Below are 21,134 nucleotides of genomic sequence, written 5' to 3' on the forward strand. Positions count from 1 at the left end.
AAAGACCAGGGCTATTAGAGGGGTGCAGTGCAGGGCCATAAGGATCAGGGATGCCTTGAGGCAGCAATTTGAAGTTGTAAGCCACTAATATTTGTTGCTATGCTCGGGAGTGCAGTGCTTGTAATGCTAGGAGGTGATTGTGATTGGTGCAGACGATGCACGATGAAGGTTTAAGAAAATTGCCTGTTGCTTTGCAGGGCTCTGTTTGCTTTCAATTAATAGAATAAAGCTAGCTTTCAAACCAAAACAATTCTTTTATTAAACAACCACCACCAGTGGACAGAGACAAAAAACAACAACATATCAGCAGGGCTAAACTGCAGAGGGATGGGTGTTGAGTGCAGTGGGTACTGAAAGTCCTCAGTGCTGGACTGTGACAGGGGAGCAGCCATTAACATTCATACCAACTGGTACCCTTGTTGGTATGAATAACACCTGTGTTGCCGGTGTCTGGGGGGCGACAGCAGCTGCAGGGGAGGGCGGGCACAGAGCTGCTCAGTTTGCAGTGCTAGTAGCACCTGGAGCGTGTCCACTTGGTGCTCCATAATGTTTAAGAGCCGCTGCGTGGCTTTGTTCTGGCGTGCCGCGTTCTCCTTTCGATCCCTCTTCTCGCTGTCCCGCCACTCTTTCAATTCTTGTTTTTCGGCCGCAGAGTGCATCATGACATCACGCAGAAAGTCCTCTTTAGTTCTTTGTGGCCGCTTTCTAATTCTGCGCAGCTGTTCAGCCGGCGATAACAAAGAGGGAGGCTGGGTTCCCAAGATCATATCTGTGAAGCCAAAATGCAACATTTTACAGAAGCAGTCTTGTTTGCAACACACAGACCAGTGATTCAGTGATTTAAAACACAGCCACTAGTCACATACCTGTCACTAACTGGCTGACCCCAGGCAAACACACATGAGCCACAAGACCCCCAAAATGGTGAGTAACCGCAGGGGCAGGGGAAATCAGTGTTCCAGGACCGTACTATACACTGGGCACGTGGCTCTTGGGGGGAGCCAGCACTGGGGGGGGGGGGGGGGGAGCTTATAATAATTACTGTCCCCACATTTTCCACAGGCTGTGTTCATTATGGAAGATATCCCCTGCTGAGGGTGAGCAGGGAATCAAGGGAGGGTCTTCTCCAAGACTGCGGCTGCCGCCCTGGCTCTTATGCAGCTTGCCTGTGTGCAGCAATGGTCCCCTCACGCCCTGACGGCAGAGTGGCACGGAAAAGTTACCCTTAATGGAGCAAGAAACAAAGCAGCTCTGTCAAAGAACCTACGTCAGCGGATTGCCCAGTATCTCCATGAGAGTTTTGTGGAGATCTCTGAGGAAGATTCCCGTGAAGTGAGGGAGTCAATCAACATCCTGTTCCGCCGCTCAGACTAGGCATGTGGTGGTACGCGCATCGCACAAACACAAGCCTGCTTTCTGCAACCCTCCTGCCCCCAACAACTCGCTTCAGTGATTCCCCAAAATTAAAGCCACTTACCAGGGGCCTCCTCTCCTGTTTGCGCTTTGCCAAGCTCTACAGCTGTGACTGGCTAGCCTCCTCCAGGGTAGAAAAGAGCTCCTGGCTGCATGCACCTCTGACCTCTGAGTCGTCCTCTGCCTCTGGGTCCCCCTCCCCATCCTCGTCCAAGATTTCCTCCTCCTGGCTCAGTCCACTCTCGACTGGCACACGAGACACCGAAGTATCCACAGTGGCCTTCGCAGCGGAGGTGGGGTCGCCACCGAGTATCGTGTCCAGCTCTTTGTAGATCTGGCAGCTTGTGGGCGCAGCACCGGAGCAGCAGTTTGCCTCTCGTGCCTTGTGGTAGGCATTCCGCAGCTACTTCACTTTGACCCTGCACTGCAGTGTGTCCCGGTCATGGCCCCTTTCTGTCATGCATTGTGAAATCTGTCTGTAGGTATCATAATTCCTACGGCTGGAGCGCAGCTGGGACTAGACAGCCTCCTCTCCCCAAATGCTGATGAGGTCCAGCAGCTCGGCATTGCTCCAAGAGGTGGATCGCCTGCTGTGTGGAGCTGGCATGGTCACCTGGAAAGATGCACTGAGACCGCTGCACGCGTCACCGATCAAACATTCAAACATTTCAAAATTCCCAAGGAATTTAAGGGGTGGGGATCCCGGTTGGTCACCTGAGGGCACGGCAGTAGAATTCAAACCGATGACCAAAGGCAAGAACCAGAGGCAAGAACAGGCATTGTGGGACACCTCCCGGAGGCCAATCGCAGCGCTGTAACCAACCAGCGTGACTACACTGGCACTGGGGCGCTGTACCCGCCTCTCGTCGGGGTGGGTTTTTTACAGTGCTGCTACTGCGCACTTTCTGCGCACTAAGTGGCTTGGCAGTGTGTACACCTTGGGAGTTACAATGCAAAAAACTGCTTTACTGCGCAGAAACTTGCTAGTGTAGACAAGGCCTCAGATTCAAGTCACTGCTCTGAACCAAGCAACACAGGGCTCTCCCACATCCCAGGTGAGTTTTTAATTTAATAATAGTATCCCCTCTGATGCACACCACAAAGAACTGAAAATCCACCTGGATACACGAACCTTAACACTACATTAACAGAATGTTTTGTGAGGGATAAATGGCATCTCATTGCACTTACCATGACAACTCTCATCTTGATGATGATTATTAGTGTTAGAGTAGCACTTAGAGTATGTACATCTACACTTGGAGCTGGAGGTGTGAGTCCCACCTCAAAGAGACATACCTGCATTAGCTCAATGAGAGCTAGTGTGCTAAAAACAGAATGTCACTATAGTGGCATGAGTGGCAGGTGGGGCTAGCCACCCTGAGTACATGCCTGTGGTCTCAGATGGGCACATAGTCTGGATAGCTAGCTCCTCCCGCTGTAAGAGTAAGGCAGTCCTTTGCCCCAAAGAGTTTGTAAAGTAAGTAAACAAGAGGCAAGGGTGGGGAGGAAACTGAGGCACAGATACATTAAGTGACTTGCCCAGGTCACACAGCAGGTCAGTGGCATAGCTGGGAATAGAACTGAAGGCCCGACTCCCTGTCCAGTTTCACTGAATTATACTGTACATATTTTATAACTAGAGACCTATATATTTAGAGGTGAATTTGATGGTTTTATCCAGTTGCCAAAATGGAGGACTATGAACAATACAACATTTTCGTTCTAATGATATCAGCACTTCTCCTGTGCGGTGGAAACATGCAAAATATACTGAGATCGTTTACACCATCTCAGGTGAATTATCAATAGATGTTTTTTTTAAAAAAAAGCCTTTTTTGTAGCTTTGGCCTAAAGAAAAACAAACCTCTTAACATTCAGTTTCTACTGGAAGAGATCTGTTTTTATAATTATCTCTGTAATTGGTATAATTTTTCTTCTCATAATCTCACCTTTCATAATGTTCTGTCATAATAGCCGGGGTTTGTTTTTTTTTAAAGCTCCAAGCAAGAACATTTTTACTACGGATATTAAACTGGCTCCAAACCAAATTTTAGCTTAAAAAACTGATATGCCACAGTATAATCCTATTATTGTTATGAAAAAAATAATTTGTTTGTGTAATAAGACTCATGCGTTCCTCAGAAGATTATACTGTACCCTCAGATTAAAAATCTTTTCTTCTTTCAGAGCCTTTGAAACCTCACTGTACTTAAAACAACTGTATCTATCTAGACCTTTAAAGGCCCATCACAAGTGTATATAAGCACTTCACACTCAGTAATAAATGTATCCTCAATAAGGTATTAGTAACCCCATTTAGAGACCAGGTAGCTACAGGAGAGTGGTGATCCCAAACCCAATCAACTCCTCGCAAGTCTTTTAGATGATTTAATTGGGATCTGTATCAGGCCCAGAGAGATTGAGTGATTTGCCCATGGTCACGCAAGGGAATCTCTGGCAGAGCCAAAATCTGAACCCAGATCTCCTGAGTCCTCAATCATAAGATCATGCTTCCTCCCTGTGGTTTTACTGACACCGTGACAAAAGAGGGAGATACCAGTACTTAAATGTTTGATTCCCTATGGTCTAATCAGAGACGTGCTGAGGTCCCTCAACTCCCACCATCTGCAAAGGGGTTATACGAATTTAGGAATTGGACTGGCTGGGAGAGAAGGTACAACTAGAGCTGAGCAAATTTTTCAGCTGAAACTTTTTCTGGTGAGAATTGCAGATTCAGCCACACCAAAACATTTTATGAATGTGTGTTGGTTTTGCCGAATTGTTCACTTTGGAGTGGTGGTGGAGGGTGCGGGGGAGGGCGGAGAGAACAAGTCAGAAAAAAAATCAAAACATTTTGTTTTGACATTTGCAACACGAAGTGTTTCAGATTTTTTTCAATCCACAACAAATTTTTTCTTCAGGTTTTCAATTTGCTGACAAATTTCTATATTTTAGTTTTTGGTCTGACCCCAAATATTTATTTTAAAAACTTTTTTAAATTGCCAATGAAGCAAAAATTTTATTATTCTCAAACCTTTAGGTCCAGTGCTTTCTATTAACTGCATGGGTTACCAGCTCAAACTGACAGGTTTCAGGAAGCTCCTAGTTCACCCTGAGCATCCTCAGAGGCTGAACAGAGAGTCAATGTGAGTGAGGAAATATCTTTTATTGGACCAACTTCAAAAGAAAGCTTTTGAACTTACACAGAGCTCTTCTTCAGGTCTGGGAAATGTAAACAGAGGCTTAACAGACATTTTGCACTCCCATGCTAACACTGCTTCATCTCATTTGCTGTGTCAGCCCCATATTAGTAACTTGATACACGCAACGCAATGGCCTAAAATAATGGAAACTCAGCCTTGCCCAAAGCATTTTTCTTTGACGTAAGAGGAAATGGTCCTACCTGTCCATTAAAACCAGTCCCATCTGGAGACTTGAGAAATTCATTGTAAACTTGGTTGGCTCTGTTAATCACCATGGCAACTGCATCCTGGTACTGAGGGGAGGAAATGGCCAGCAAGGGCAAGGCAGCCAGTGGGATGTGGTCTTCACTACTGCTCAGGCAATTCTCATCATAGCTGTAGGGATTCAGGCTGAAGAAGAAGATACTGTCGTCAGGAAAATGCAACAAAAGGAAGTGCACAATATTACAGCCCTAATGTGAGTGTATTAAACTGAAATGATCCTGGGCTATTCAGGTTTGGTACAAAACACCGTCACCTTAAAAACCCATCTGTTTAAAAGCTAGGCTTTCCTGATCTGTTATTGACACTGCTTTAGATTGTTAGAATGGAAGGAGTTTTTATCAATCTGATTTATTCTTCATCATTTATGCTCCTTATTTTTACTCCAGAAGCCGAGATAAATGCAAGAAGAAAACAGATTCAGTTTCTGGTTTTCATACATTAGCACAATACAACAGTTGATGGGATGCAGCTGCTGCACTGGAATATGATAGTCTTCCAAATGAATGGCTCCCATTGAAATTATTTTAAAAAATACAGAAACATTTCTGTCAATGAGATTTTGTAAAAGTTTGTATAAATTTTGGAGAAAATCTGACCTGACAATATTCCTTCCAAAAGACAGAACAAGATCAGCCTATTATCTGATCAATTACATAAAAGTAGTTTTAAAACATATGTCTTGAAACAACATTTAAACATTCACCTATTAGCATTATACAAAAGAATGTGACTGGCTTGAAAACAGATGTTTAGATTTACTAGGATACCAGTTTTATCTGAGGGTTTATCTACATGGTGAGGTAATGTGCTCTACAGGGGTTTGATTTCTAAAGTGCACGAACATACTGTGTACTAATTGGGTCTGTTCAGAACCTGCTGGAATGCACTAAAGGTTCCTTAGTGCACTTTAACGTAGCACTGTTTTAAACTCTCTATGTCTAGTCTAGATTTCATTTCTGCATGTTTCCCAGTACCAACCTGTCAGTCATGCTTTGGATGATCTTTAAAAGTGAAGGGGAAAAACAATTCCCAGAGAGCAGAAATTGCAAGTCATATCACCTCATGCCAGGTTCTCAGAATATATTTATGCACCTTTAGAGACTAATATAAGGTCAGAAGTACTTTGAAAATTAGGCTGGATTTCAGCCAAGGCTGCAGAGGTAGAAAACAAAGACTTCATAAATAAAAGTAGTTTGCACTTCCCATCCAAAGATCTCAGTGCGCTTTAATTAAACCTCACAACAAGGCAGGTAAGCATCACCATCTCACACATGGGGAAACAAGCACAGAGGGTCAGATTTTGAAGTGAATTAGTTTAGACATTAAAAATAAATATTTGCGATCTAGATGGTCAATCCCTGAAGTTTGCTATGATTAATTAAAAAACAACTAAGAGGAAGGGAACTAAACAAGCCCCACATCTGAGAAATAGGAGTCTACAGTGGTTGGGTAATCTACATCTGGTAATCAGACAGAAAAAGCAACCAGATCTCAGAGTAGAGCGATATGGAGAAGATACTTCTTAAAGTTACCTGAAGTCTTTTCCAGTAACCAAAGTATAAAACACTAACTGGCCAAAATTACTGGGGTTCCTTCAGTATAATAGTTTTTGGACCTGCTGAGTGTGTATAAGTCAGGGAAAGATAGCAAAAAAACAAAAAACAAAACAAAACACAAAAAAATCTAATTCCTGCATAAACTTCAAATGACACCATTAATTGTGCCATTGTTGTATGGGGTGTTGTTGTAGCCATGTCACAGCCAGGGTATAAGAGAGATAAGGTGGGTGAGGTAATATCTTTTATTGGATCAACTTCTGTTGGTGAGCGAGACAAGCTTTCAAGCTTACACAGAGCTCTTCGGGTCTGGGAAACGTACTCGGAGTGTCACAGCTAAATACAAGGTGGAACAGATTGTTTAGCATAAGTCGTTAACACATATTTCAAGGGACCATTCAAGGTGAAGTGGCCAACTAGCAATCCCCCCACATGCATTCCATCAATCCCTCCCCCGCCCCACACACACACTTTCCCCCACTATGACCAGAGGGGTGTTAATGGACAACTTCACCTTAAATGGCCCCTTGAAATGAAATGAGGCTGAGATTTCCTAGACTACTTTGGAAACTTCAACCCTACAGTAAACTCTCTCCCTCTCTAGTAGTTCTCTCTCAAGTTGGGTTGACCTATGTAATTCTTTATAAGATACACTTATAATACCATAGCACTTCTGCAGCAGTACATACCCTTACACTTGCAGATCTCAAAGTGCTTGCCCCCATGAATCATGCCTTGCGCCACCCCTGAGAGGTCAATACAGTTATAGCCCATTTTAACTACTTGAACGCAGAATCGTATTCACCCTGGTGGCGGGGGGGCCTGCACATCTCATAATGCCACAGTTTAGACAGACGGAGAGAACTGCCAGCAACACAGAAACATGACCTTATGGGCTAACAATGCATGGAAATACTGCAGAGGATCCTATAGGCTGAACAAATGAATGCTGGAGTGGGTCAGTTGTACAGGAACAGGTGCATAGGAATTGCCAAACCGGATCAGACTCAAGGTCTCTCCAGTCCAATATCCTTTCTCTGACCGTTGCCAGGACCAGATGCTTTGGGAGAGAGTATAAGAACCCTGCAGCAGGCAGATGCGGGATGATTTGCTGCAATTGGTCTCTGCCTAATCTCTCATAGTAAGAGATTGGCTTAAGCCCTGAAGCATGAGCTTCAATATCCCTTCCAAGCTTCTGTTAGGATTATCTATTTTAATTCTGCATATTCTTGTGATCCATATAAATGTCCAATCCCTTTTTTGACTCTTCCTAAATTCTTAACCTCAATGACCTCCTGCAGCTATGAGTTCCACAGCCCAATTATCCATTGTGTGAAAAAATATTTTGCTCTATCACTCTGTACCATGGCCTCTATTTGAAGTATGTGGGGCTGGATTTCACCGCAAAAAGCTCAAAGAGTAAGGCTTTCTGGGGGAGGAGGGGAGTGAAAGTGAAGTAAATTTCACTCAGATATGTAAGTGACTTACCCCCAAACTCAAATAGTGAGGCAGTTGCTGAGTCAGTCAAAGAACTCAGGTTACTCATCTTGGGGGCAACCCCCCCCAACTCCACACACACAAAGGAACTAGCCAGACACATGCATATCACCATCTGTCCACTTGGCACCCCTTTCCTTTGTCTGTCCCTTCTCTTTTTTAGAATATATTCTCCTCAGGGCAGGGACTCCCTGTTACTATGTGCTTGCCCTGGATTTAGTACAACGGGTTCCAGATTCTGATAGGAACCTCTGTGCTATAACAATATTAAACAATGTGCCATTTGAGATGGGATTAGATCTATGGATCTATTACCACCACCACAGATAAAAGCAATTTAAGAAAAACAAAAACCACTTACAGCTCTGAAATGCAGTGGTTGGTCTGTATTTTCCTCTAAGCCTCACTGCAAATTTCCATGTTTAGTCTGTGCTAAAGCACTCAAATGACAGATATTTTGCATCTTAAGAAGTTCAACATTTTTAATGACCTGGAGCTGCTCTGCCAGGCAGCATCAATTTATCAATTAACATGACTTCACTCTGCCAGTGGATTAGACCATCCAAATGCAAAGCAGACAGATTGCTGAATACCAGTGCCAAAAATAAAATAAAATAAAAAAACCAAACTTTAAAAATATAAAATAAAAAGACCTCCCTAGCATATAACACTCACTTAAAAAACAAAAATAATCATTTAGAATGGGAATTTTCAAAAGAGAAAAAAAAAATCACATCTACATAATAAAAGCAAGATGCAAAAGGAAATCCAGAAGAGAAATATACAGAAGCAGAGGGTTAAAAAAAAAAAAAAATAGCCAGCAACATTTCTCATGAGTAAGCAAAGGAATCTGAATCAAGCTGCAGTTCAGCAATTAATTCCTGGTAAATTAATTACAAATAATTACCTGGTTGGAAAAGAACAGTTTATTTTTCTTTTATTGCAAAGGTCACGTAAGGGGAGGTTTTTATTTTCTTATCATAAACACAATGAAAACGAAAAAGCAGCACTTGAAAAGGACGCGGTGGAAAAGGGGAAGCTCTTTATCACAAGAGATAGGCAGGATGTCAGAGACAAACACAAAGCCTTGTTAGCTTGGTGCATTGACAGAGCACTGCAGGAGGCCCTTACATGCGCCAGTTTGGAAGTGCTGCATTCACAAAGCAGGGGTGGGGTGGGGTGGGGAGGAGAGGAAATCATGGGGTGGGGGGGAGGAGGTGAAGCCATTAATTGTAATAATGTTGCAATTGCAGACACATCCCCTTCATTGCCCGTGCTGTATCCAAGACAGATCCAGGACCCTGGAGAGCTAGGCTTTAGTGCAGGGGTAGGCAATCTATGGCACGCGTGCCGAAGGCAGCACGCAAGCTGATTTTCAGTGGCGCTCACACTGCCCGGGTCCTGGCCACTGGTCCGGGGGGCTCTGCATTTTAATTTAATTTTAGATGAAGCTTCTTAAATATTTTAAAATCCTTATTTACTTTACACACAATAGTTTAGTTATATATTATAGACTTATAGAAAGAGACCTTCTAAAAACGTTAAAATGTATTACTGGCACGCGAAACCTTAAATTAGAGTGAATAAATGAAGACTCGGCACACCACGTCTGAAAGGTTGCCAAACCCTGCTTTAGTGGCATCCGTTGACTGGGCACAAATGATATGATGTCACAGAGCCAGCTGCTTGCAGGGGTAACAGATTGTACATAATGGGCGGAGGGGGTGGGAGAGAGAGAGAGATAGAGAGAATATTCAAGATCCAACAGAGGGAGTTAGCAAAATAGTTTCCAAACACCAGATGATGCAGGTCCCTTCTGACTGACTTCTTTGGGGAGAGGTGCTTGAGGCTTAACACCTGGGAAAGGAAAAGGCAGAGGGACCAATTCACGTGCCAATGCTTGTGCTAACCTGCCTGCTAGAGCTTCCCTCAAGTTATTGTTGCATGTGGGAGAATTAGAAGTTTATGGTCTGATTTGCTTGTAGACGTGGCCTGCAGCTCCCATTAGCTTCACTAGGGAGTTGAGGTTGGTTTCAAAAGCCAAGCCATGCGTGTGTGGAGTTCCCTTTCTAGCGGGAAGGAGGGCAAGGGACAGATCACAGGCCATGAATACTAGCGTTTTACATGTGCTAGATAGTGTAATTTTAAAATTAGTTTTAAAATGGATTATGAACCCAAGAACTCATTTTAACTTCCAAGTTACACATGTTGGGGCCTAATCCTGTGAGGTGCTGCTCTCAGCGCAGGCTGTGGGTGCTCCCTACCTCACCCGTAAAACACGATTCCCCCTTCCTTTAAGAATCAGTTGAGCAAAGTGCTGAGCGCTCTGACTCTAATCCAGCAAAGCACATGGACAGTGAAATGGGACGACTTACATTCTGACAGTGCTTTGCTGGATCAGGGCCAGAGAGTGCTTAGCACCTTCCAGGATCGAGCCCTGACACTAGTGGAAACCAACAGTGTTTCTCTGAGTCTGTGAAGCTGCGCAAGTAAAACAGAGGAAAGACCAATAAGGCCTTGTCTGCACTACAAAATTAAGTCGACCTAAGGTAGATGGATGTACAGCCACCACAGTAATTACTGCAGTTTTTCATGTCCACATTACCCTCCTTCTGTTGGTGAGGTGTCTCCTCACCAGAAGCGCGTCTGTCGGTGATGTGTCTCCTCACCAGACTTAAGTGCCCCCCCACCCTAAGCTGTCAGCCCCACATGGGGCTGACAGCCAACAGGCAATGTAAGTAACAGTGTCTACACAGACACTGCACTGCCCTAACTACATCGACCTAAGTGCTACGCCTCTCACAGAGCTGGAGTTATTAGGTTGATGTAGTGAGCGAATTACTTCGGTGGGAGCAACTTTGTAGCGTAAATGCTTACAGAGTTAGGTCGACGTAAGCTGCCTTACATCAACCAAACTCTGTAATGTAGACCAGGCCTAAGAGAGAGGAGAATCAGGCCATTAGATGACAATTCCAATAGGAGACCCAGATCCTCAGCTGGTGTAAAACGATGCAGCTACACTGATCTGACCCAAGTTCAGCCGAGTGCCAGAAAGTAAAGCTATGTTCTTCCTAATGCAGACACTTCACAATGGCTTCCCCACCATTAGCACTCGAGAGAGGAGGGCAGGAAACGTCTGCTTTTAAATCAGTAAACTAAATGGATGTGACGCATAAGAAACTTAGGAAGCAAAGAGCAGTAAGAGGATATCATTTTTAACAGTCTCTTTTTTGACTGTAACCCAATTCCAAACTACCAATCGGTCAACCTCCAGGCAACACACAAATGAATTTGTCCATAGATGTTTGGGGGCTTTCTTAGATAAAATTAGGAAGTAGGATGATTGCAAACTTCCACCAATAGAAACTGAGGTGCTGAAAATATGCAATTCAGTACCACTGCCTACAACCACACAACCAGGGAAACTCACAAGCCTGTTGTAAACTGGTGCAATTAAACTCAACGGAACTATTTTTTTAGGGTCAATCATAGGACCAAATCTCAGCTGGTGTAAATGAGCTATGTCCATTTACACCAGCCAAAGGTCTAGCCTTCAGTATGTGAAGTAAAGCATCAACTTTTCATCCTGAAAGGGGGGTGGGGGTTGTCTCAGAGGACTTTTAGATTGATGAATAGAAAAGAAATAGTTAGTACCTGTTGTCATTGGGTATTTTCTAGACAAAAGGGGAAAAATGAGAAAATACACCCTAGATACTCTGAAAATTAAATTCATTACTTAACATTACGGCTCCTTCAGAATGTCAGATGTGGTCCGTTAGACACATTGTCATTTCACTAAGTGCCATGTTATGCTTCCCCTCCCCACTTTTGCTTTTGTTGTTTCTCAAGAACTGCGGTCCCCTTTTACCAAGGTTAATTTGGACAGCATCCCATCCATTACAGTAATTATTTTCATAAGTAAACCTCAAAGCAGTTCATACTTGTCAGGCATTACATTTAATGGAGTACTTCATCTTGAACTGGCTTGTCACTTAAATCAATGCTGCTAAGGACTCTGGGTTAAACATCAAAAGTCTAGGAGGCTCTTCTGTACATCACTCACTAGATGAGTAGTATAAGACACTGAACCTAATAGTATTTTAAAAATTCCCCATAGGCAACATCCTGCAGCCCTTAGATATGTGAATAAACCAGTGGGACCAATTCCATAAGGGCTGGATTCTGCACCACTGGAGACAATGGAAAGGTTTTTCCACAGGCCTCATCAGGAGGTTTTTATTTGCTTAAAAATAAGAAGTATTATTAATTTTAGTACACGATTTTCAGAGCTGATGCATGCTTAGCATTTGTTTGTGCCTTATAACTACTTGAAGATTACAGCCTCTCCTGAGATTTGCAAGACCATCTTTATCAGGGCAATCTTGCAGCCCAAGAGTTGGGATTGCATCAATACCAATAGAAATCACAATACGACTACGTCATGAACTGCAACGTCCCATCAGCAGGCCGGGTCTCTGAGTGATAAAGTTTTTGACGTCATGTGATGATGCTGGGTATCAAAATGTGCCTGGGGAGGGTGATCTCCTTTTCCTTCTCCACATGCCATGGAACAGAGAGTAGTATCTTATTCCACACACAGCCCTATTGAAATCAGAATTGGACCCCGGGTAATTGGCAGGGACATATCCCTGTATAGTTGTCTTATGGCCTCTGCTATGCAATTAGATTGCATAGCAGAACCCTGGATTATTTGGCATCATTCAAGCTGGTCTGTACTTTGTTTGTACCTGTGAAGTGTGTCAGCAGTAGTATCTGCTAGTTGTTCAATTCCCCCTCCCACAAACAAACAATCTATTATAGTTTTATAAAGGAAAAAACACAGGATGTTCTCCCCTTCAGTTCTGCAGGCATCTTGCTTCAAACACTGTGTGATTCAAAAGAAAATGAAGGCGATTGGTGGAAATGGTAGCTCTAAAAGCATACTGATGGAAGGATAAAACATTACAGAGCCAAATGAAAAGCAGAGACTCTTTCACCTCAATCAGAAAAGGCTTTTCTCCCATTCCTTCTCTAAACGCCGAAAGATGTAGGGAAATGGCAGGCTTCAAAGTTGGTAGCAATATCCCATCAGTAATTTTGTTCCGTTTCCAGATCCCTGCAGAGCCTCATTCCACTTTGATATACAAAAAATTAAACCTCTTTTTAAAATACTGGCATCAGCCAACTATGGTCTGAGACAAAAATAATGCAGGGCTCCACATCGACTGCAAACTACTATTTGAGTATCTAGGCTAAATTGAAAGTTTAGGCTGTAGAAAGGGGGGAGAGGCAGGATGATCCAGTGGTTAGGACTAGGAGACCAGGGGTCAATCCCTGTTCTGCCACAGGCTTCCTGTCTGACCTTGGGTAAATCACTTAATCTTTCTATGCCTCAGCTCCCCCATTTGTAAAACTGGGATCATAGCACTTCCCTGCCTCACAGAGATGTTGCAAAGATCAAGCGCTCAGATATTACTGTCATGAGGGCAATGTAAGTACAGACAAAGGAAGAGAACTTCACTCCTTTTGAACTTCATTACAAGGTGGGTTGTGGCCAGCTTTACAAACAGGTTCAAAGAACTCTTATTTGAAATTTAAAAATACCCCCAAGGAGACAATGCCTGTGGCACAACAACAGGAGGAGAGATTTCTATTCCTACTATAAAACACCTGGAAAATCATTCCAGCCTGAGTGTGTCAATGTACTTTCAAACAACATTGTCACTACTTGGGGTTTTTGCTCGATAGACATCTGTACATTTGAAAGCATAACAGATTGTACAGACAAACTAATAAAGTGGCTGAATCCCAACAGCTTATTATGAGTAAAAAATGCCATCCCCTCTGGAGCCGACTCAGTCTCATCAACCTACCCTCTTCTCCAAAGCCTGGGAGAACAGACAGGCCTTGCAAAATAACTGAAAAATCAATGGACTTGGACTCTGATAGACCAACGAAGGAAACCAACTCCAAAGTCAATGTCTCTTCCCATGAAATAACCTGCCCACTATCCCACCTATGCGTAAACCAGGGGACAGTGCACTCAAATGCCAACACTGGTCATCATTGCCACTGTATTACAAAGCAGAGAGGTGATCCTTCACACAGGCAGGCCTCATATCGTGTCAGAATACTGGTCCCAGATCAGCAAAGCACTTCAGCACGTGCTTAACTTTACACACATGCTTAAATCCCATTGATTTCAATGAGACTTAAGCACATGCTCAAGGTGCTTTACTGAATAGGGCTGGACTATAAACAGGCTTAAGTGCTTTGCAGAATCAAGGCCTTAGAATTTGAAACCAGCTCCTTGAACAGCAACCAGAAATCACTTCATACTAAGCTCAAATCACTGCAGTACAATAATTGCGCAACTGTCTCCTAAAATTAACAACCATTATTTACTTGTAATAAATATTTTCCAGTTTACACAACGGCCCGTCTATTTGAAATTCTAGTCTGAGATTGGGAGCCTTGTACTGATGTGTGTATAAATGTACGTTCCTGAAATTAATCCATCAAAAACATGATGGCTGATCTACATTCTGACATTAGTCTTCCTGAGAAGGAGAGAGAATCGCCACAAGTGTGTGTTATCCTTGTCTCTCCTCACCAGTGAAGGTTGGAGATGAATGTCACAGGAGATCAGTCATGCATTACAAATATATACAGGTAGCATATATATATATATGCTACCTGTATATATTTGTATATTATATATAGCTAGCCTCTTTCTGATTTACGACAAGTGTGGGGAACCTTAAGTGAGCCACGTATATGGGAGCAGACTATTCTACACAACCTTGAGCATTTAACAGCTTGTGAAACTTTGCAATGCAAGTTCCCATTTCCCTTCCCTTGCATCAGCAGCCACACTGACTTTCAGGGGACTAATTGAGCGAGCAAGGGATTGCAGGATGAGAACTGAGTGTGTTAAAAATGAAAACCAAAGTATAATTCCTTCAAGTGCATATACACAGCATCTGCGCATACAATACAAGACCTCTTCTGATTCCGTTGACAGTATGGTAGGACAATTCTTCTCCTTACCTGACAACTAATTATTCCTCCACATTCAGAAAATGCAGGATAACATTATTTAAAATTAGATCTAACGCTGCTGGTAGATCAGTCATCCGGTACCTCATGGCTGGAATACCGCGGTAATCAAAACACACCTCCTCCCCTACAATTTACTAAATAAGATGTTTATCCACAAGTTATGCTGCTTAATTGCATCCTGGAGTTCTAAACCCTGAATGTTCCAGGTGCAAAACTGCACAAACTCAAGAAAAATCGGTCTCTGACAGTCCCAAATGTGCACATGACAGGCTACTCCATGCTACAAAGCATCAAGGCAGTGCTGGTATCATGCCAGACGCTGAGATTAGCTGCAGGAAGTCATTCAAACTTCTAGTTCAGCTCTTTTTGATATGGCTAAACACTTCTGGTGCCGTCTGCTTTGGTTAAGGGAAGGCAAAACAGGAAACTGCAGGAGCTCAGCTTATTTGCATCTTACTTCCACTGCCAATTTACTGGTTTTCCCTGCAGCCTCTGGCATGGCTTTTCCTTTACCCTTCCAGATGGCTGAGCATGGATCAGACATCAGGGCACAGCTAGAGAGAAAGAGGAATGGGCCATGTTATCCCATGCTTACTGCACATGCTGCTGGCTTGCGTGCGTGACTAACCAGGCAAAATGAGCAAGCAGCGGGCAAAATAAGCAAGCAACTCCTTTAATCCACTAGCAGTCCTCTTCCCCAGCACAGCACCACCTTGTTCACACACACTCTTTCCCCCCAACTCCATTACACAGCTCTTCCCCCACACGCATAGCCAGCCACCACTCCCACCTGCAAACCCCTAGCCTCCTTTCCCATAGCCATCATCCAGCTAGAGTCCAGATCACCTCCCAGAAATGTCACGTCTCCCTTCCCTCTGCTGCAACCTCACCCTACCAGCTGATGGGGCTGGAGACAGGCACTTTATAGCAGAACTCTCAGTCTGCTCACTCGTTCAACACAGAGAGGGAGAAGCATGCAGAGAAAACGCCTCATCTCCTCTAGGGTTTTCTGCTCTGGTGATAAGTTCATGCATGCTGCCAGGCTTACCCCATTCGTGAGCAATGTGACTATTCCAAACTCAACCTATAGTCCATCCCACACCATCATGTATTCTCTCAACACAAATGTGTACATGTTTTGTCAGTGGCAGTGTGGTCCAGTGGGAAGAGCACTGAACTGGGAGTCAGGAGACCTGGGTTTCACTCCCACCTCTGCCAGTGACCTACTATGCGACTCCGGACTAGTTTCCCCAGCTGCACGTGCCTCAGTTTCCCCATCAATAAAATAAGGATTACAATACCTTCCTGCTTTTGTAAAATACTTCGATATTGACAGAGGAAAGAGTTCGCTCCATAAGAGCTAAGTGTCGATTATTCGATATCCAAGCACTTTACAAACAACTGCCAATCCTTACAACCACCCTGTGGGTTTTTCTAGTCTAGGAAAAAGCTAGTAAACCCTGACCGTCTCCCTACCATAGGCACAGGTTAATGCCATTTACCTAGACTTAGCAGTCCCATCTGGGAGGCTAAATTGAGGTAAAAGGTGTTAAACCTTTATCTACTCTAGGGGGAAGATCCAGATTAGGTCATGTTAGGTAAAATATATTAGTAAACCCGACCTCAGCTACTTTTCCTAGTCTAGATTAACCTGGAGAGGGATGAATTATCTCCATGTGACAAGTGGGGAAACTCAGGCAAAGAAACCTACCCAAGGCAACACAGGGATTCAGCATAATGGCTGAGATTAGACTGCAGGTCAAAGACCTTTGTTTAAATCACTAATTTGTTCCCATCCTCCTCTCTCGTTATTGTTAAGGGCCTAGCTAGCCCCGTTATATAGTGCCTCAGAATCAGGAGGTGACATGTACCTCTTTGGAAAGGACACTGGGATGATCAACTGGATGCAAATCAAGGGAATGCTTCTAAATGATGTGGCAGTGGGAAGTCACAACCACTCCATATCAACAGATTATGATGAGGCACCATACTCTAGTGAACAGAGCACTGGACTGGGACTCCAGAGACCCGGATTCTAATGCCTGACTCTTGACAGAGTGACCTTGGGCAAGTCACTTCACCTCTCTGTGACTTCGTTTCCTCATCTGTAAAATGGAGATTATGATACTGATCTCGCTTGTAAGGAGCTTCAAGATCTATAGATCAAAAACACTATGTAAGAGCTTGGCAGCAGGGCCGGCTCTAGGCACCAGCAAACCAAGCACGTGTTTGGGGCGGCAAAAAACCTAGAGCTGGCCCTGCTTGGCAGTATTATTATTCTCATCAGACTCCTTCTATGCCTACAATATGTTTTCACACAAATACAAGTCAAGACTGATAATTTGGATATATCATAGAATCCTAGAAGTGTAGGACTGGAAGGGACCTCGAGAGTCTTCTAGTCCAGTCCCTGCACTCAAGGCAGGACTAAGTATTATCTAGACTATCCCTGACAGGTGTTTGTCTAACCTGCTATTAAAAATCTCCAATGACAGAGTCCATAATCTCCATAGGCAATTTATTCCAGTGCTTGACCACCCTGACAGTTAGGAATTTTTTCCTAATGTCCAACCTAAATCTTCCTTGTCGCAATTTAAGCCCATTGCTTCTTGTCCTATTCTCAGAGGTTAAAGAGAACAAATTTTCTCCCTCTTCCTTGTAACAACCTTTTTACGTACCCCTTCAGCCTTCTCTTTTCCAGACTAAACAAATCAAATCTTTTCAATCTTCCCTCATAGGTCTTGTTTTCTAGCCCTTTGATCATTTTTGTTGCTCTTCTCTGGACTTTCTCCAGTTGGTCCACATCTTTCCTGAAATGTGGTGCCCAGAACTGGGCACAATACTCCAGTTGAGGCCTAATTAGCGCAGAATAGAGCGGAAGAATTACTTTGTGTCCTGTTTGCAACATTCCTGCTAATCCATCCCAGAATGATGTTCGCTTTTTTTGCCAACAGCGTTACACTGTTGACATATATTTAGCTTGTGATCCAATATTATCCCCAGATCTCTTTCTGCAGTACTCCTTCCTAGGCAGTCATTTCCCATTTTGTACGTGTGCAACTGATTGTTCCTTCCTAAGTGAAGTACTTTGCATTTGTCCATATTTAATTTCATCCTATTTACTTCAGATCATTTCTCCAGTTTGTCCAGATCATTTGGAATTTTAATCCTATCTTCCATCATGCTTAAATGCATAGTTTGGAGCAACATACTGTATTACTTTTTACAAAGAGACCAAATCTGTGGCATGCTGTAAATGCAACCATTTCTTAAATCGAAGTGCTGGAGGAAACCAACATAAATGAGTTCTCAAACTTTGCCGAGAAACAGAAGAAAGAAAGTATCAGAGGGGTAGCCGTGTTAGTCTGAATCTGTAAAAAGCAACAGAGGGTCCTGTGGCACCTTTAAGACTAACAGAAGTATTGGGAGCATAAGCTTTCGTGGGTAAGAACCTCACTTCTTCAGATGCAAGACAGAAGAAAGAAAGAAACCCAACATAAAGTTTGATTCTCCTCTCACTACCAACAGTGTAACTCCATTGAATTCAATGTAGTTATTCCAGATGTGAGAGGGGAACCAGACCAACAGCATGTGTCTATCTTCCACCCTCCCGCAATCTTAACTACATTACTGCACTATTGTTTAAAATATTCATATCAGGGACTATGCTGTGAAAGAGAAAAATAAATGTTTACTACCGAGTAAGAATGGAATGGTTATCGCCCTGTCTCTGCAGAGACAGCCTGCGATTGAAATTTAGAATAGGGAAAGGCAAACATATGCTCACCCAGCAAGGGAGGATGATTTCATTAACCAAAGCCAGTCTCTAGAGAGGAAAGGGATAATATTGAAGTAACTCTGTTGTGAGGGAGTCTATCATGGCCTTTGATGCTTTGCTAATTTCTCATTAATGCTGGCAATGATGAAGTCTGCAGCCCATGCAGTTGAAGATGTAACAACAATCTGAAGACAGGAACCAGCAGAACCCACTGTTTGGTGTTGGAGGAAGAGTTACTTTAATTAAAGTGGTTTGCAGCAGGTTACGGCCCCAAACAACTCACTCTGTATGAGAAGAAAGTCAAGTTCTCAGTTGGATTCTCGCAAGAGCTCTGTTTCCAAGTGTCAAGTTCTGTATTTACAGAGGCAATCTTTGAAGCCTGGGAGCACTATCTCTGGTGTTCCAAAGGAAGTGCTAGATGCCTTCGGAACTTACTGGTGATATAATGCCCAAGGGTCCCATTGAGGTGGCCCATAGGAAAACAAGGGAGTCATCCAGGACTGGCTATAACAGGGAGGATGTTGAACTCATCAAGGTCGTGGAGGTCGCAAAGTGTTCATGGGCTCAATAATTCCAGGAGAGCCTGAAGAGCTCTCATATATGTAGCATAATGGTGGAGCAGATGTTGGATCTGCCTATCAGACTGTGGGGGTATTGGGGAACCATGCAGTGCCAGCGCTAATACAGGCTGTGGTACTCGGAGTCTAACCGAACTCAGTAGAGGAGACAAATGGGTCCCTGGAGAATCTGAACTCCTGTAGCCCTGTGTGGGCTCATGCCTAGACCTGGTGAGCTCCAGAGGAATAAGGCTGTGGTACCGGGAGTGGCACCAACATCAGATGAATTGTCAATGCAGGTGGCACTGACTTCTTAGGTGCAGGGTCCTTATCTCTAGTATTCTGCTCATATTTTGATGGTACCGGGGGGAGGGAGGGGCAGGCTTTGGTACTGAGCGATGGGTACCCTGCGACTTAGACACACTAGAGGACTTTGATTTCCAAGCCTCCGTGGAAACCTTTCAAGAGTGTGGGGGTCTCCGGTGTGGTAGGTCTGTTAGAAGAAAGTTCTCCCTGAGGAGAATTCATGCATCTCCTGGATGAAGTCTTCCGAGTCCATAACCGCTTCACCTCTGGAGGGTGAGCAAGCCGTGGAGGATGACAGGGTGCTCTGTTACCTCTGAGCCTGCGGTATAGGAGGGAGGAATCTCTGGGGCAGGATCTGAAGCTGGGAAGAGGGAGTGTTCCATCATTAGAAGACACCGTTTTATCTCCCGTCCCTCCTAGAGTAGCTTTTGAAACTTGTGCAGATCTGGCCATGGGTCTATCCCCAAGGCAGTGGCTATAGCGTGAATGGCCGTCACTAGCTGGGAAGGACTCCTGGCAAGTGAGTCGATGTTTGAAGCATGGGGACTTCAGCATACCCCAATAGCAAGGCAGACTTCTTCAAGTATCGCCCTGTAATGGGGGGGGGGCGAGCAGAAGGCGAAAGCCTCGACTCACAGAACCCCCCCAAGGCTCTGCACTAACTAATTAAAGACATAAAAAGTATAAACTATAAAAGAACAAAATGGGCTACCAACTAGTTAAGATAGAAATGCAAGTGAATGCAGCTGTACACTCCATCTCTGGCTGAGGTAGTCGAGAGTGAACTGAGGACGATTAGTCTGTTCCAGCCCTGTATACGCTTAGCACCTAGGGGCATCAGGATAGCTTGGGTGCATGCGCAGCCCAAACAGACACTGCTGACAAAAATCTCCAATTGAAGACAGGCACACTTGAAGCAGAGCACCCAGAAGGACCTTACTAAAGAAGTCTGACTCTTCCCTTTTTAAAAATTAAATTCCTATTATGCAAACCTAGGGTCCAATCCTGCAAACATACAGGTATAAGGGTTTGCAGAATCGGGGCTTAATACAATATGACAATATTTTGCTGAAGCAGCTTTTGATCACCACTAACATTACCCTGGAGAACAAGCTTCCCCCAACAAACCAGCTGAGAAAGTCCCCACAGATGAGCCACTTACATCCAAAATTCTAAATCTCAAGACTCAACTCTTCCTAACAAAACAATACATAATAATATGGTTGAAAAGTGCTAGGTAAGGGCTTAATTCAACTCCCACTGAAGTCAATGGGAGTCTTTCCATAGATTTAAATGCGTGCTGAATTGAATTATATGTGCAAAGAGCTCCAGCTCCTACAGCTCTCAATCTATATTAAAACCACCAGTAAGCAAGTTGAAGCAGCCAGCAGAGAGAGGAATTCCCTCCCTTTCCCCAGCAGACTATGGAACTCACTGTTACAATGAGACAAACCATTGACATTGGGGAAAGTGGGGCATGGCAGAAAACAAAACC

General features: G+C 43.8%; 1 protein-coding gene across 1 annotated transcript in view; it reads right to left on the minus strand.

Annotated features, from left to right (window-relative positions):
- PITPNM3 (PITPNM family member 3) overlaps window positions 1-21,134 on the minus strand; it is a 240,367-nt gene that overhangs the window by 57,592 nt on the left and 161,641 nt on the right. The window contains exon 7 of the mRNA XM_065418512.1: window positions 4,820-5,009. Coding sequence (XP_065274584.1) covers window positions 4,820-5,009 — 190 coding nt within the window. The remainder of the gene's footprint in view (window positions 1-4,819; window positions 5,010-21,134) is intronic.

Source organism: Emys orbicularis, chromosome 17, assembly GCF_028017835.1.
Source record: "Emys orbicularis isolate rEmyOrb1 chromosome 17, rEmyOrb1.hap1, whole genome shotgun sequence".
Classification (NCBI taxonomy): domain Eukaryota; kingdom Metazoa; phylum Chordata; order Testudines; family Emydidae; genus Emys; species Emys orbicularis.